This window comes from Dermacentor variabilis, chromosome 5 (assembly GCF_050947875.1).
Source record: "Dermacentor variabilis isolate Ectoservices chromosome 5, ASM5094787v1, whole genome shotgun sequence".
NCBI lineage: Eukaryota > Metazoa > Arthropoda > Arachnida > Ixodida > Ixodidae > Dermacentor > Dermacentor variabilis.
In genome coordinates, this window is record NC_134572.1 from 10,630,585 (window position 1) to 10,647,473 (window position 16,889).

General features: G+C 46.1%; 1 protein-coding gene and 1 long non-coding RNA gene across 2 annotated transcripts in view; one reads left to right on the plus strand and one right to left on the minus strand.

Moving 5' to 3' along the window:
- Positions 1 to 13,766, plus strand: part of ergic53 (lectin, mannose binding protein ergic53) — a 42,541-nt gene extending 28,775 nt beyond the window's left edge. Inside the window, exons 11-12 of the mRNA XM_075691692.1 lie at positions 7,134 to 7,237; positions 12,506 to 13,766. Of these exons, the coding sequence (XP_075547807.1) occupies positions 7,134 to 7,237; positions 12,506 to 12,542 (141 nt within the window). The 3' untranslated portion in view covers positions 12,543 to 13,766. The remainder of the gene's footprint in view (positions 1 to 7,133; positions 7,238 to 12,505) is intronic.
- A 76-nt stretch (positions 13,767 to 13,842) lies between these two features.
- LOC142582238 (uncharacterized) lies at positions 13,843 to 15,257 on the minus strand. The gene is made up of 3 exons (XR_012828396.1): positions 15,152 to 15,257; positions 15,009 to 15,045; positions 13,843 to 14,024 (listed from the first exon to the last, which is right to left on the minus strand). It is a non-coding gene; the product is annotated as an uncharacterized LOC142582238 (long non-coding RNA).
- Positions 15,258 to 16,889: the final 1,632 nt, after the last annotated feature.

Consider the following 16,889-nt stretch of genomic DNA (forward strand, 5'->3'; position numbering starts at 1 on the left):
AAGAATCTGTTCGGTGTGTGCAGACTGTTTGGTATGTCTTGAAGAGTCGTTCGTGTAGCATTCGACAGCACTCGAGAGATGGTAGGCGCGATCATCATTAGCTATACTTGACACACGAAATATCGCTGCAGCAAGTTCGGGGTGCGATCATTACGTGGGAAAGAAAAGAAATCAAATTCTGACGTCAAAATTCAGGGATGCGATCATTACGCAAGTGTGGTCATTATGCAAGTACATACGGTATTGCAAAATGCAGCCTTCCTCTTACAGTTTGACATCGTGGCGCGCGTAAGGTTGTACGATGAAAAGTAGCGGAATTTTCACAAAAACTTTAACAAAGCATTAGAGGGACACTAAAAGCAAATTCTAAGTCGACGTGGACCATTTAAATACTATTCCAGACTCCTCATAACGCTTGTTTCTTGTCAAGAAAAGGCTTACTTTACGAGAAAATTGCATCTGAGATGTCTGAATACCTCTATCACAATTCAAATCTCCCACCACCCAACTGGGGAGTGGTGACATTGCATGCGCCATCACCGCCCTTTGCTGCCTTTAGTGAGTAAAACGGCACCCAACAGATGGTGATACGGATTTTTTTACGAAATGCAAATGCGGTGCCGTAGAGAAACTGAGCCAATACAGAGTGGTGGATTTGCCGCTGCAGCTGCTTCTGATCAAGTGGTGTGGACAATTTGGGCATCCCGCGACATCACATGAAAGTGGAATTCTCTGCTACTTGCAGTTTGTGCAAGTTTCATGAGCCAGCAGAACCAGCGCAGCACTACGCGATAACGAAACTACTGAAACGTGAAAGCACGGGCGGCTAAGAGTCGAGCGAAAACGAAACCTTTTGTTTGCCCGTGTCATTGTCAAAAGTGATGCTAATAAGTTCTTTCTTAAAAAAAAAAAAAATTCAACGAGGCAAGTAGCATTTTATTTCATGCTATAATACAATACAAGGATGTTTTTTGCAATGAGTGGTTGAGTACAGTCAGCAACAGATAATTTGGACTCCATGGGTAGCGTGAATAAGTCCGAACTATCGTATTTCCGAAAAAACAAATGTAACCAAAAAAGATGACTAAGTTTTAAGGCCCCTGTGCACAGAACGAGTGGTCGATGCATTGCTGCACGTGCTTCTGCTTACGTGCAACCAAGTCCACCTGTATTTCTGCCAGTTTTGAGTTTCGCTGTATGCCGACGCAAGGACTGCAAAGGCTTTAGTAAGATCCGCATGTGGAAGGCTCCGGGGCACATGACACATCATCATCCGAGTCGGAGCTGCTGTCTGGCAGTGAGAGAACTTGGTCAATTATTTTGTTCACTTCGGCACATGATGAAACTGCGCTGTCGATTTCTGCAAAGTCTTCAGATATAACGGCGGCAGGAATCTGTACACTGCAGCCTAGCAGGTCATCAATGATGTCCGCACTTGAGCTCGTTGTGATAGGCGGCAGTGCAGCCTCTTCAGTTGCGAAGTCGGGCTCATTCGAACTACGGCTCAGGACTAATTTGGAGTCGGTCTGTGAGGGTACCGTTAGTACCATTTGATGCGGCCTATCAATAACTTCACGAGAAAGGCTTCTTGGAGCCAGCAGAGCGCTGTCTGGAACACAAACGAACAAGCACAGCGTGGCAGCATGCTGTCCGCAAGGCAAACTCATCAGAAAGAATGGCGATACCAGGCCGTGTGTTGGGGTGCTGGAAAAGGGTGTGATAATCGTGATGTTGATGCAACCTCACAATTCAGGCAAAGCCTCCAAGATTGGCAGTTGCAGAAATTTCAGAGGTATAGAGCAGTGACCAATGCAAGGCCTGAGAGATTGCCGTCTAGCATGTAATCTCCAAGGCCAACTTGATGTATCGTTCAGGTTGCCCGAGGAGATAACAGCGGCAGAGTTGGCGTACGCTACAGCCACGGATGGAGGAGAGAATAAGACACCCAAAACTCTCCACGAATTTGACTCGCGGCAAAATACAGGCTCTTACCAATAGTGCTGATCATCAAATTCTTGAGACTTTGGATTCAAGCAAACAGTTATAACACTGAAACAATCGGAACACTTGAAAAATGCATATTCCAATTGACCAGATTGATCTCCAGAATTGCCAATGGACACCAAGGAATCAAAAAGGCCAATCTAATCAGACTGATTCAGGTCCTAGTCCTAAGTAAAGTGGCCTACATATAGCACCATTCCTCTCACTCAAGACAGATGAACGAGTTTAGATCAACGTGATTAGAAAAGCATACAAACAAGCCCTAGGTATACCCATAACAACACTAAACAACGAATTCAAGGCGCTAGGGGTGCACAATACACTGGATGAGCTAGTCGAAGCCCAACAGATCTTCCAATTGGAACGACTCACGAAAATCCAGACTGGAAGATACGTACTGAGATCCCTAAACATCTGTTATGATTCGCAACCTGTGATAAAGTAGAAATATCCCCCCCCCCCTCCCCCAAGCATGAACACATATGCACATTCCCCCATTTACCCAAGCACATGCACCCAATGCATAACCAAGAGCGCAGACAAGAAAGAGCCAAAGCCATATACAAATGCTTGAAAACACCAAGGGCACAATATACGTCGATGCTGCCGACTTCTGGGACCACACAGCCATGGCAGTAATGGCGGTTAATCAACACCTGACACCTGACAGCCTCAGGCTCGGTTCACACAAGTACATTTGAGACTGGGGAAGCTGCTGCCATTGCCATGGTGTTATCATTGACCCAAGCAAGATATCTAATAAGCAACTCTAACACCGTGGTCAGAAACTTCGCGAGAGGATGCATCTCAACTGAAGCACTGAAGATCGTGAAGGAATTTAGCGCACCAAGGCTCAGAAGTGTACAAATAATATGAGCACCAGTTCACACAGCCCTAACCGGCAACAAGGACACTCACAACCTAGCTTGAGAATTAACTGGCCAAGCTAGCATAAGAAATGCATCGGAGCACCCCTCGCCTAGAAGAACCGGCAGTGACCGTATGGTGACTTGCAGAGAGATCTTAGATCACTATCGATTAGGGAGGCTAAAATACCCAGAGGCACACAGAACATTAGACAAGACAGTCAGTTGCATGGAGACTACTACAGACAGGGATGTACCCCAACATTGTAGCACTGCTACCCGGAACTACACAGCGACAGATTTAAAAACTGCACAACAAGGGCAGACCTCAAACACATACTATGGGTTTGCCCTGCAATCATCACCACCGACAAAGCAAGAAAAATTACAGTAAACTTCAATATAATGAAGTATTTAACTTTTCATAATCTCTTGCCCATAGAACACCATGTAAAGTTAAACCTGCCTATAACAAATCTCCATACAACGAATTCCTCGATATTCCAAAGTTTTTCTATTCCCCGCCATCACTTCGTAGAAGCATATATATTTGTGACCTCTATATAGCAAAGTGATGGCGGGAGACACCCTGGAAATAATGAATTCCCTTCGCCGACCACCTAGTGGATTTTGTCCCAAATGTTGTTATTTTAGTGCGAGCAGCAGCCACATGCAGCTCCTGCAGTTGCCCCTCCGACGATGGAGCGCAAAGCTTTGTTATTGCACTTGGTGCGCACGTAGTAGCCCCGGTGACAGCGAGGCTTCCGTAGAGAGCCGCAGGCGCAACACATAGGGAAGCATGCTGCAACACGCAAGGAAGCACTGCACAACACGCCCTGGCGACAGCGAGGCTTCCGCAGTGTGCCATTGGTGCAGAGAGTAGAGAGGGACAATGCTTGTTCGCGCGTGTCTACACGTGCATTGAGGCACCCCCTGCGTCCCTTGAGCCTGCCGAGAGAGAGAGTGTGATTGTGAAGAGGAAGAGACGCTACATGCACATTGAGGCACCGCCTGCATCCATTGAGCCGGCCGGCAATTGCTTCTTGATGATAGTGATCTAAAAAAGGAAAAGACACTTGATTCTACAACTCATGAGGGAGCACAGCGAAGTGTCGTCACGGCCCTGTTCGTGGTTCACGTATCGGTTGACCGCTGAATTTGTAGCGCACGACTTTGAAGGAGCAGGTCAATCGACACGGGCGTAAATGTAGCACATTAAGCGAGCTTAATAATGAGTGTTTGGTGCCTTTCTTAGCATTTTTATACCTAGTATACGAATCTAATGCGGGCGGTGACTTTTTACTTCTATTCTTGGTAAAAAAAACTTGCGTTACATTCGGGTAAATACGGTATGTTGCTGCCGCTTGCGGGTTGTTGGCGGCGCGTCGGCAGTGCCACTCCTTGGTAGCTACAGAAGTCTCTGCACTTCACTTCGTTAACCTGACACCAGGTGACACTACTAAAAAGAAAAGGACTGCTTTTCGTGTCTCATGGAGTCGTGGTCATTCTTTGTCTCTTCGTTTTTGACACCGTGCACACGTGTGAGTCTGGTCTTGTGTTCATGCATCCAGTAACTTTAGTGTATCATTGCAAGGATGAGCACCTCTACAAAGAAACGCGAAATATTGACTCTTGACGACAAAATGGCCATATTGGATGCTGTTTCCGGAGGCGAAAAAAGAAAGATGTAGCTGCCAAATTTGTCATCCCACCAAATTCTCTGTCTACAATTCTGAATGCAAAGATGCGATTTGCAGTGCAGTGAAGTCAGGTACCGACTGCAAGAAGCTGAAGCCATCAGCATACGGCGACGTCGACAAGGCGGTGTTTACTTGGTTCATAGACATGGAAGCATGAAATGTTCCCATCAGCGGTGCTGTTTTGCAGAAAAAAGCAATGGATTGTACTTGTATATTGGGCTGCGATGATTTAAAAGCAAGTAAAGGGTGGCTTCAAGGCTTCAAAAGCAAGTATGGAATCGTCAGCAAAGTAATTAGCAGTTAGTCCTTCTCTTCGGACAACGATGGTGCCACTTTTTGGATTGAGCACAAACTACCAGGCATTTTGGAGTGTTATGACGCGTGTGATACATACAACGCTGACGGGATGGCCCCGTTTTTAGGAGTTGCTCCCAAACCGCACCCTTACGCGAAAAGGAGACGTCTGCCACGGCAGCAAGCGGAATAAACGTCGCTTGTCAGTTTTGCTCTGCGTAAATTTGGATGGAAGCGATGAGCGAGTTCCACTAGTTATCGGCAAAAGCGCCCAACCCAGATACTGTAAAGGGACACACAGAATGCCTGTGAAATACTTGGCAAATGTGAAAGCATGGATCACACTGGGTATTTTTAGTGACTGGTTGAGAGAGTTTGAGAAAGATATAAAGAAACAAGGCCACAGAATTTGACTATTTGTAGACAACTGTACTGCGCACCATGTTGAAGGCCTCGAGCTGTCTAACATTGAGCTCCAGTTTTTACCCGTGAACTGTACCTTGCTCACTCAGCCCCTTGACAGAGGAATTATTAACAGGGTGAGGTGTTCCTACTGGCATAGACTAATCCAGAGGCTGCTTCTGAATATTCGTCTTCAGTGGGAAACAAAGGTTGACATTTTTCGAGCAGTTGAGATGCTTGAAGCATCCTGGCGGGCAACAAGTGCAGACATTATTATGAACTGCTTCACCAAGGCTCGGATCATAAAAGGTTCAGGCTGCAGAAAGTAACAGTGGAGCGGGAGCTTTCAGGCCCGCCCAATCTCGCTGAAGCTTGGGTTTCACTGCATGCGAATAGAACAGCCCCAGACGACGTGCACCTTCGCAATTTTTCGTATGTGGACGACTACGCCGTCACTACAGAAGAGATCTCGGATGCGGCACTGGTGGAAAGCGTCCCATATCAGTGACAACGATGGATCTTCGGAGGTAGATTCATCACAAGCTTTGCCTTCCACAAAGGAAGTGCTGGATGCCATTGACGTTTTGTGCCACGTCACGGGCTCGCTAGACGATGACGGAACAGTGTTGTGTACCTTGATGTCTTATGAACGTTCAGTGTTGCCGTGTCTCTCATGAACAAGCAACAGAGCAAAATAGGTGTGAGTGTGAGTTTAGGTGTGAGTGAAAATGTGTGAGGGTGAGACAAGAAAAATGGTATCACAAGTGATGCCTTCTTGCGCGAGCAAAGGTAAAGAGAAGGAGGGGAGCAAGTTCGTGGTAACACAGTCAAATCCATGCGAGGGAGCGGAGTGGGGGGTAAGTTGGCATGGCACCTCGATTTGTGTCGTGTCTCGGCCGTGGCTGTGCATGGCTGGGAGCATGGCTGGGAGCACGGCTGAGTGCATACACACCTGCGCACCCTGTTTTAGTGGTAATCTGCCATGTGTACAAAGAGTGGCCATGCTGAGTTGGCATGGCACCATGTAAGCTGTCTTCCCGTGCGTTTAGTATTGAAGGTTGCATAATCTTGAGTTTCAATGACCCGTTGTAGCGAGAGGCAGATGAAGCATTCGCTCCCCGCTGCCGGCGCTTTTCCTGATAGCATCATCCCAGTACGGGCGATGCTATCAGCCACGGGGGCAGAGTGTGTGCGAAAGCATGGCTAGGTTTGCTTAATTCGCACCACTGATGTGAAGATGTCGTCGACGTAGGTATGTGGCAGGAAACCGTATCATTTGTCACCGACTCATAAATTTATCAGAATGAATTGTTATCTTATTCAAATTGCTTTTTTTGACTGCCCAATAAGTAGGAAAATTCTGCGAATCCTCTCCGCGTAAGAAAAGTCGATAGGTGACTGTATTTATTTGTATAAAAGGACGAATTTCATTACAAAGAAATTTCAATATAACGAAGCAAATTGCCGATTTTGCTGGCTTCATTATAACGAGGTTTAACTGTATAGCTACAACGGAGCAGTGGGAGACGGTGCTGCTCAGCTCGGATGCTGAAACTCTGTCCCAGGCTGCCCAAATGGCTAAGGCAACCGCCAAGGAATGGGGACTCCTGGCCGATGGCTGAGGAGCGAGGGAAGGGACTCCGAACCTTCCCTACCCCTGACCCCATACTGGACAATTAATAATGTTATTCTCTCTCTCTTCTCTCTGTGTTATGACATTGCGATAACGTTGATGACTCAACGTCTGGCACTTATTGATAGCATTAGTGTGGAATTCCTCAAGTGTTCCTCAATGGAATCCTATGATGTGCAGATGCATGGCATTGTGGGCACACAGGGGCGTAAACAACCTGTGCTATATTTGCAGAAGCTGCCTTTGACTGGTTGTGCTACGACCTGCCTGAGCCCCACCTACTTTCTGATTTTCTCGACACTGCAACTGGTCATCACCTTGGGATACCTCATGTACAAGTGAGTTATCACAGTTCTGTTTAGCTTTGATGAACTTGTTACGAAGTGGTGGAAATTTTTAATTAAAGAAATGAAGGCATACTAAATCCAGCCACTTCAAGCAGGAATACGTGACCTGTTAGCAGAGTGAACCGTGATTGAAAGCCAAGTTTACAGTCAAGCCAAAGCACAGGGTTGCACAATGTTATGTATTTGACAGTGATTTGTATGCTTTTCTTCTTCTTTTTTCTCTTTTTCTGCCGGTAAAGTTCGCAAAACTTGTCAGGCTGAATTTCATTTTTGAATGCAGTGATTCTTTTAAATTCAGTAGAATGTTTCATATAAGGTGTTTAGTAGGCAGACCAGCAAACGGCACCAAACACTCTGTGTGTCCTTGTATGCAACAGTTGTGAATGGGATTGCCGAGATCTATGAGCGCCACCTCTTCCAAGCCAGCAGGCAGTTTGGAGGCATCTCAAGGCAATGGTTGATGTTGGTGATGTTATGGTGGCTAGAGGGGTAAGCGTGCCAACCAAGCGTAGTTCACCACTTCTCCGCATCATGACACAACAATGGTGCTGCAGTCAGTAGAGCAGTTCTCTTGCGCGCACTGTTGTCTGCATGCAGGGAAGACAAAATGCATGTTAGAGGATGTTGTCACATAGTAGTGACGGGGAATAATACAGCAGCGAATCTGTGAATGACGAAACTAACTTTTATTGGGCGATCTTGTGCCCACAAAAGTAAGTTACGCTCAAAGCACGGCAATAGCGGCGAACACGGTCGGCGATCATTGAAATCTGACAGCGGGTCAAGCACATCTGCTTTTATACATCAGTCAGTGCAGATTCCAGAGAAATCACTGGTCCCCGCGAGTCTTCTAAAAAGTACTACACAAATCAGATTACGGAAGGTTTGGTGACAACAGACAGTGGATAGACCCATCAATAACATTGGAGAAACTTCCAATATATACTGGTGCATCGTGTGCTGAGCGATAGCATTTGTTAGACAGTGAAACACGGTCCCCCAATAAAGATGAACGAGTACACATGTCAATACCCCCCTCTTAAAAAGCATTGTCCCGCTATTGTCATTTGTCAGCAGCAAAACATCTGCAGACGTAGAAGGCGTCATCGAGGGTGAGCAACGTCTACTGCTCGACTATGAAATTTCCATTGCAAGAGGGATCACTTGACTGCAGAGGGAAAGTAAAAGTAATTCTGACTACAGAACTGATAGTTGGGCGAGTTGGTATGAATTCATAGTAAAATATTTTTGCGCGTACAATTGACAAGGACACAGTGAACGGGGACACGCGAGCACTTAATTCTGACAAACTTCAGCCAGGAGTTCAAGCACATCAGCAAGGGAATGACGATTGCATACATAGAGGAAATTGTGGAAGCCAGCAATGCATTTTTCCTTTCGGACTCTGCCGCATCTACCCCGACGACCATAGTTCCGGAACCAGACTCCGACACAAATTCAAGTCTTCTCAGAAGTCCACAACTCGGAAGTCTTCTCGGACGATACAAAGACTGCTTTTCAATGTCATGGAGGATTCGACAAACACCAGTTGCAAAGCATCACATAATAACTGAAGAGTGTGCTTGGCCACTCTGCCAGAACCCTTACCGAGTTTCGACGTGAGAATGTGAAGCTCTAAGGCAACAAGTCAATGAAATGCTGCGCGACGACATCATCCAGCCATTGAAAAGCCTGTAGGCATCTCCTGTAATCTTGGTGAAAGAAAAGGATGCAACCCTAAGTTTCTTAATCGATTATCGTCGACTGTACAAGATCACCGAAGAAGGACTTATACCCACTCCCATAGATAGACGATGCATTGGATCGTCTCTACAATGCTAAATGCAGCCGACTCTCGTTATAATGGACCCTGATAACCCAACAAAAAAACGTCAGGTTTATCCGAAATCCGTAACATCTGAAACACCTCACTTTATTGCAAAGAGTGAGCGGCGAACATCGAAAGTAAAAAACGAACACAAAAATAGCAGTTTCGCCCGAAAGGCGAAGCATCGATTGTGATAGCAAATTAAGCAAGATAAGCGCGGCAGCAGCAGCAATCGAATTGATCTTCATGCTATCTCTCACGTCAACGCGAACTAAACGTTGAAAGCACAGTGCATACGAAGCTACTGGCATAGGGCATACTTGTCCACATCGCAGATCGTTTTCAACATGCGGCACCCGTACGGGTAAGCACTTTGTCCACATTGCAGATTGCTTTCAAGATTTGGCGGCTGTACGCCTTAAGCAGCAGCCACCGGAGTAGAACCCCTCCCCTCTCTCACCTCCCCGGTGCCTCGCGCGCGAAAAACCACGCATTTCTGCCCCGCCTGCCTCTCCCGCTCGCGCGATGTTGAGCCGCGGCTGGCCCTCGCAAGTCGGTTGTCAGCCTGTGTCAACAAGGAAAAGGTACGTCTTATACGGCCGATTTCGAAAAAAAATTGCTGCTAATTTCGTCCGCTGTAGCCGATAGTCCATTGTAGCTCGGTTTGTTAAAAGCGAACAAGCTAAGGCTCAAATATAATTTGTTATATACGAAAGTCTGTTGTACGCGGGTTGTTTTAATGAGCATAGACTGTACTTTTCATCAATGGATCTCAGGACTGGCTACTGGCAAATAGAAGTCAACGAGCAAGATCGCGAACAGATGGCCTTCAACCTGCCAGATGGCCTCTATGAGTTCAAGGTCATGCCATTCGGACTCTACTTGGTGCCTGCAACATCCCAGCGCGTGATGGACACAGTTTTAGCAGGATTGAAGTGACAGACCTGTCTTGTTTACTCGGATGACGTCGTCTTCGCCAGAAATTTCGACGATCACCTTAAGTGGCATGCGACAGTACTAGAGGCCATCAAGTCATCAGGGCTCACTCTGAAGTCAGTAGAGTGCCACTTTGCTTACGACGAGCTTTTGTTCCTAGGCCACGCCATCAGCAAATCTGGAGTCCTCCCTGACCTGCAGAAGACAGCTGCCATCATAATGTCCCCGCAGCCCATCGACAAGAAGGCATTGCATAGATTCCTTGGCATGTGTGTCTACTACAGGCGCTTTGTCAAAGACTTTTCACGCATTGCTGAGCCGCTGACACATCTAACTAAATGTGATGTTGAGTTCAAGTGGGAAACGCTGCAGGCCGACGCATTTCAAGAACTCAGTCACCGCTGGTACTTGCGCACTTTAATGAGGACGCCGATAGAGAAATCCACACTGACAGCAGTAGCCTAGGCCTCAGTGCGGTCCTAGTCCAGGGGAAAGATGGAATTGAATGGGTGATAGCTTACAGTAGCCGGTCGCTGTCAAAAGCGGAAAGCAATTATTCTACGACCAAAAAGGAATTCCCTGCGATCGTTTGGGCTACATCAAAATTCCACCCTTACCTATATGGCAGGCCGTTCAAAGTCGTCAGCAACCATCATGCGTTGTTGGCTAGAGAATTTAAAGGACTGTTCAGGATGCCTGACATGGTGGAGCTGCAGACTGCAAGAATATGGCGTCACTGTAATCTGCAAGTCTGGGCGAAAATACTCTGATGCCGACTGCCTGTCTAATGCTCCCGTGGGCCCGCCGCATCAAGATGACCAAGACGAGGACGCCTTTTTAGGTGCACTTAGTGCAGACGACTTTGCCGAGCATGAGCGAGTGGACCCAGAACTCGGAAGCCTTGCCGAATACTTCCAAGTTAAGGCAGTCATTGTCCCAAGGGTGTTTAAGCGCAGATTGTCTTCGTTTGTACTACGAAACGATGTCCCGGTGAAGAACTTTTCGCCAGCCCGCGCAAACTACCTTGTCTTTGTGCCCGCAGCAGCACTCCAATCAGAAGTCCTGCAAGCCCTGCACGATAAGACTGCTGGGCATCTCGGGTTTTCCCGCACGCTCTCAAGAATACAAGCATTACTGGCCACACTTGACCGCTGACGTCACTTGTTATGTGAAGACATGTTGAGACTGCAAGCAACGCAAGATACCACCGACAAGGCCGGTGCGATTACTACAGCCAATCGAGCCTCCTTGCCGACCATTTCAGCAGATCAAGATGGATTTGCTGGACCCTTTCCAACCTCAAGATCTGGAAACAAGTGGATCATCGTGGCCACTGACTACGTTAACCACTATGCCGAAACGAAAGTCCTGCAGTGGAAGTAGCCAAATTTTTTGTAGAGAGCATCCTCTTGCGACATGATGCACCAGAAGTCCTCGTTACTGTCAGAGGAATGGCTTTTACAGCTGAGCTTACTCAAGCCATCCTGCAGTATAGCCAGAGAAGTCACTGGAGGATCACTGCCTACCACCCGAAGACGAATGGCCTAATGGAACAACTGAACAAGACACTCACTGACATGTTAGCGATGTATGTCGCCGTCGAACACAAGACGTGGGATGCTGTGCTCCTGTTTGTCACATTTGTTTATAACACGGCAGTGTAAGAAACAACACAGATCACGCCGTTCAAGCTGGTTTACAGAAGGAACCCGACAACTCTTGACGCCATGCTGCCGCAAGTCACCATCAAGAAGCCTGACAACTCTCCCTCCTGCGCATCAAGAACCAGCAGAGGACCAATCGCCGGCACTACAATCTTTGAAGACGCTACGTGGAATACCAGCCCGGCAACTGTGTTTGGGTGTCGACCCCGATACGCTGACGAGGACTCAGTGAGAAACCACTGCGACGCGTTTTCGGACGCTGCAAGATTATCTGAAACATTGGCGCGCTGACTATGAGGTTTTGCCAAGCGGTATTTCGCAATCACAGCAGCACCGCTCACGACCTGAAATAGTCCAAGTTGTGTGCCTTAAGTCGTTCTACCAGTGCTAACGAACTTTGGGACTTCGTTTCTTCGTTGCTTTGTTAGTTTTTTTAATATTTGTTGCAATGAATGTTGACTGTACTACACATTTACAGTAGAACTCCATTGATATGTTTTTCAAAGGCCCATGGAAAAAGAATAACAGCCGGGAAAACGTAATAGTGAGGAACGTATCAGTGGGGTACTACTGTATAACCAATTTAGGCAAAGTGATACTTCGATACAAATCTAACAAAGTATGACATTTTCTTTAGTCATCTTAGGTACTTTAAGGCCTTGAAGTACTTATGTAACATAAACTGAGTTTCTCAAACTGCAAACACCTTGTCCGTCTGATGGGTGCTTGAGGAATAAGATATGGGGTCAATTAAGATATAAACTGTTTGCATGTTACTTTGCCTATGTAGAAGAGGGCAAAATGTTAAGCGTCTGCTCTGCGCTTTTGCAGGAGCAGCAAGGAGGCTGCGGCTAAGAAGTTCTACTGAGGCAGGCCGTTTGACAGCATGGCTCTGTGCATGTGCGGCAATCAAGTCGCGAGGACCCAATGGGTGTGGTGTGTGTGCCAACGTGCGCTCAGTGCGACCAAGCCGATTCTCTGGCATGACTCTCACCACCCATGCATCTCATCAACATGTCTCACAGTGGCGACAGCAGCGGCATCACGGCAGTCTCTTCTTTCTCATCGGACATTCCAGCAGCCTCACCTCACTATCTCCGACATCCCAGGGGGTTGTCATGCTTTGCTCACGGTGGTCTTGAAGTCATTGCGCAGGGTCTTTAGAGCATTAAAACTAGTAATCACGGGACATTTTCTATGTTGGAGGCAGCACAGAAGCTGTTCCACTCAAACATTTTGTCTTTTTCCTGTAGAAGCTTTTTACCCGTTCTTATTGTAGTGATATGTATTTACCCCTCAGCCTTAAGAAGTGTGCTGTGCAAGTGTAAAGCTTGCTTAGCAACATGCTCTTTCTTGCCATCTTTTATTTTGCAATGATATGTTTGCTTGTAAGTCTTAATATATCCCACAGATGATCACAAGCTGCTCTGTTCAGGATGTGCTTTAGTTAGGGCCTGCAATAAATGAAGTGCCAGAACTCGGTCTGAAGCAGATTATTAAATGGACTTGCAGGCACTATGGGCACTGGCAGCATTGGGTACTTCTGGAAGAAAAAATATTCCAATTTTTTTCCCGCACACTTATTTGAATTGTTTCGCTAACTTGTTCATACTGAACACTGCTATGTGTGTGATCGCATTTTCAATGATAAATATCATTGAGCTCATCTAAGTGTGCATATCGTACATGGTTCCTTACTTGCACGTGCGCTGGACTAGTTTGATTGTCTGGTATGAAGACATGACGCAAGACAGTTTTAAAGTGTGCAAGGCGAGTTTCAAAATTGGATGCTTAAGTCATGACTCTGCATTGTATGTCTGGACATTGCAAACACATTCTTTGGACGGATCGTGATGCTCTAAAAACCAAGTTCGGTGACTTGAATTTGTCTTTGTCTTGGGCCGTATATGTACCGTTTATTGTGGGAGGGTAGGAGTGCAATTTTTTGCCTGGCATTATGTGACACAAATGAAGACTGTGTACATACAGAGGTTGTCCCGTGGCTGCATTTTTTTTACTACTTGTTTATAGAAGGTGTAAAATAATTTGTTTAGGTGCTGAGCAGAATTAAATTTTGTTTCATCTGGAAGAACTGCAAAAGTGACTCATTTTTAAGCTGAAGCTTTCTTTGCATTTCCCCCCGCATTGCGATTGCTGGCTGCTTTCTTGCACGACAGTCTTGAGGCATCATTGGTTTGACTCGCATTGGCCATGTGGTAGTGGCAGTTGACTGAAGGGCTTGGTTTAATGCATTCATTTTGAATGCATGGTTTAGTGCGCCAGTCTATGCTGGCTCATAAATGATGTGGAGGTGTGGCATGAGCATTGAGGAGCATGGTGAACATTTTGCCTGGAAAAGCAAAGTGGAGCAGCATTAATAAGCAGGGAACTCCAATGGCTTGAACTCCGAGTTAGCGATTGCTCATGCAGTAACCTTGAAGCTGGGTGGTTTCTGCAATTATGATACAGCAGTGGAACCTCACCATATCTTTTGGTATATCTTGGGAAACACTTTGTTCATGAAGAGTTTAGTTCAGTGTTTAGTGCGTGCAGTGCACTATAGTTTTACAGGATAAGCTGTTACGGGATCATTCTAGCAACCATTTCAGTTGGCGATGATGTCTGCCGCTGCCACCAGTGTCCATAGCAGCTACCGCCGGGAATGAGAAAAAAAAAAAAGTTCCTGCTGGGATCGAACCTGAGCCTGCTGCCTCCCATGCAGCTACTCTACCACTAAGCCACGCCAGCACTTGCTAGCTTGCAGCAGAAGAATGCCCTATAAACGCATCCTAGCTCGCAGTGTAGCATCGATACATGCATATTTTGCATTGCAGTTGCATAATATACCAGGTAGAACGCCATGTAGCAGATTCACATGTAGCGGTACAAGGCAGTTAAAGAAGGTCTGAACAAGAAAAAAAAGTTCAAGGAGATGTTACAGTAATGCTACAAAAAATATATAATTTGTACCTGACTAAATCAAGCTGCCTACATGACTGTCACCGCCGTGTTTCGAAGTGGACACCAATAAATCATTGCCACCATCATTAGCATCATATTAAGCCACTTGTCAAATCGAGCTGGCTAGGTGGCTGACAACGCCACGTTTTAATGAGGATGCGAATAAATCATCACCGTTAGCATTGGATCATGCCACTAGCCTTGCGATGCGAGATGTGCATAGCATCTGTATCTGTGCCCTTCTCATTGCAGTTGCTTATTATTAAACTAGGTGTGAGGTCATGTAGAAGTTGCATAGGTAGAAAAGTTTTGAACAAAGATTATGAAGACGTAGCTATAAATATTGGTGTAATGAAAAACATGCATGGCATACCTGAGTAATTCAAGCAGGCTAGGTGACTCTCACCGTCCTGTTTCAAAGGAAATAACGTTAAATCATGATCATGATTGGCATCATATTGTGCCATTTAACACGCAATGTGACATGTGCACCTCATAGAGTCGATACATACAAACCTTGCATTGCAGTTCCGTTATATTCCACCAGGTGTCCCAACATGTAGCAGTTGCATGCTCCATGTAGCTGGACCTGGTTAACTCAAGCAGGCCACGTGACTATTTGTCACCACCCTGTTTCAAAAGGGATGCCAATAAACTGTTAATATTGGCAACAGCAATGTACCGTGCTATGGGTCAAGGGATGTGCACGTTATGGCACCTCCTCGCAAGGTACGAACTGCTGCTGAAGAAGAAAATCGTAGAGCTGCATGCGCAGCTGCAACCAGGTAACATTGGGCATGGCAGACCGCTGTGCAGAGAGCAGGACAAGCTGCAGCACAAACCCCAGCTCTCCATTGGCACCGGGCAGACAGTTTAGATCATTCTCACGAAAACTACGGGAAGAGACTTCACCACGACGACCCTGTAGTGCGTGGTTTCGAAAAATAGAGCTGTTCCTCCATCTTGTGCTGTGCTGTGTGGGCTGCACAGGTCTGTGACTTTTTTGTCAGATGTGTCTGCAGTATCGGAGTGCCACAAGCTTACGTTGAGCGAGGAATTCCCGGTGAAAATGTATCCAACTTTGTTCTGTGGTCTATACTTGCTAGTGATTGCTAAACAAGTGCCATAGCATTCGTTGCTCACGCCGAAGAAAGGTTTCCTTGAACGGATTCCCACAGCATGTGGGATCTGCATCATTTTTCATTTGCACCAGCTACTTCAGAATTCAACATTTTTAAGCTACAGCAAGTTTCTCCATATTGCTTTTCAAGCTTGCGAAAAGTGGGCAATATTCTGGTAACATTAAACACACTACTGCTTGGAACATAGCCTCGCAAGCGCTTGCAACATAAGAAATGCTGTTGTCTATCATATGATGAGCGGTAGTCTAACAAGGAATGTGTCTGTAGCCGAGGTACCATTGTTACCGTAAAGCAGGCTCTGCTATGTTTATTGACTAGTTCAGTTAAAATTGGCACCACGCCTGATACTATATAGATGTATGTTGGACACTGTGCCAAATGAGATTTTGGTCTGCGCCGGTTGCTTGTTCTACTCGTCACTTCATGCTTTCATCTTCCTGTAACTTTTGTCTTGTTTTGTTGCCTTTCACGTTACATGTGTCAAGTTTATCATGATTTTATCATGAGCCACAAACACTGTCATAACTGCAACACTAATTTTACAATTGCTTACTTTGGTGGATATCAAAAGCTTCATCAAAGGACCCTGAAACACTTCTTGAACATAGTAAAAAAGCCTTGCCGATCTTTCATAGACGCTGTTGTGAACATCTGAGCCAAATATTGCTGTACTGCATGCAACAGGGAATTTAGAATCTCTTGTCAAAAACAGCGAAAGATTGCTTGCTCTCGCTTCTGCATTGTTGCCATGCAGCGTCATTGAAAGCAGTTGACAGACCAATGCTATTGGCTGATTTCGTTATAATGAGAACATTCTCAGTAACGCATACTAATTGATAATTTTGAGATAGCAAAATGAAACACGTATATTACTGCGATCTCAAAAAGACAGAAAAATCATTTCATTTTTGCACTGCTGGCCGCGACTGTTGCAGTGGCGTGCTGCGTTACGTAGTCTACCGCAGCCGCCACCAGGTGCCGCGACGAGCTCTTTCACTGTAAGGTCTTTAGATAAAACAAGTTTTCAAGGTAGTGCCACTCCTGCTTTCCTGCTGGTTTCCTCCTCCCCCAATGCACTGGAGCACCGCCAAGGTGAGTTATCACGCCGAATA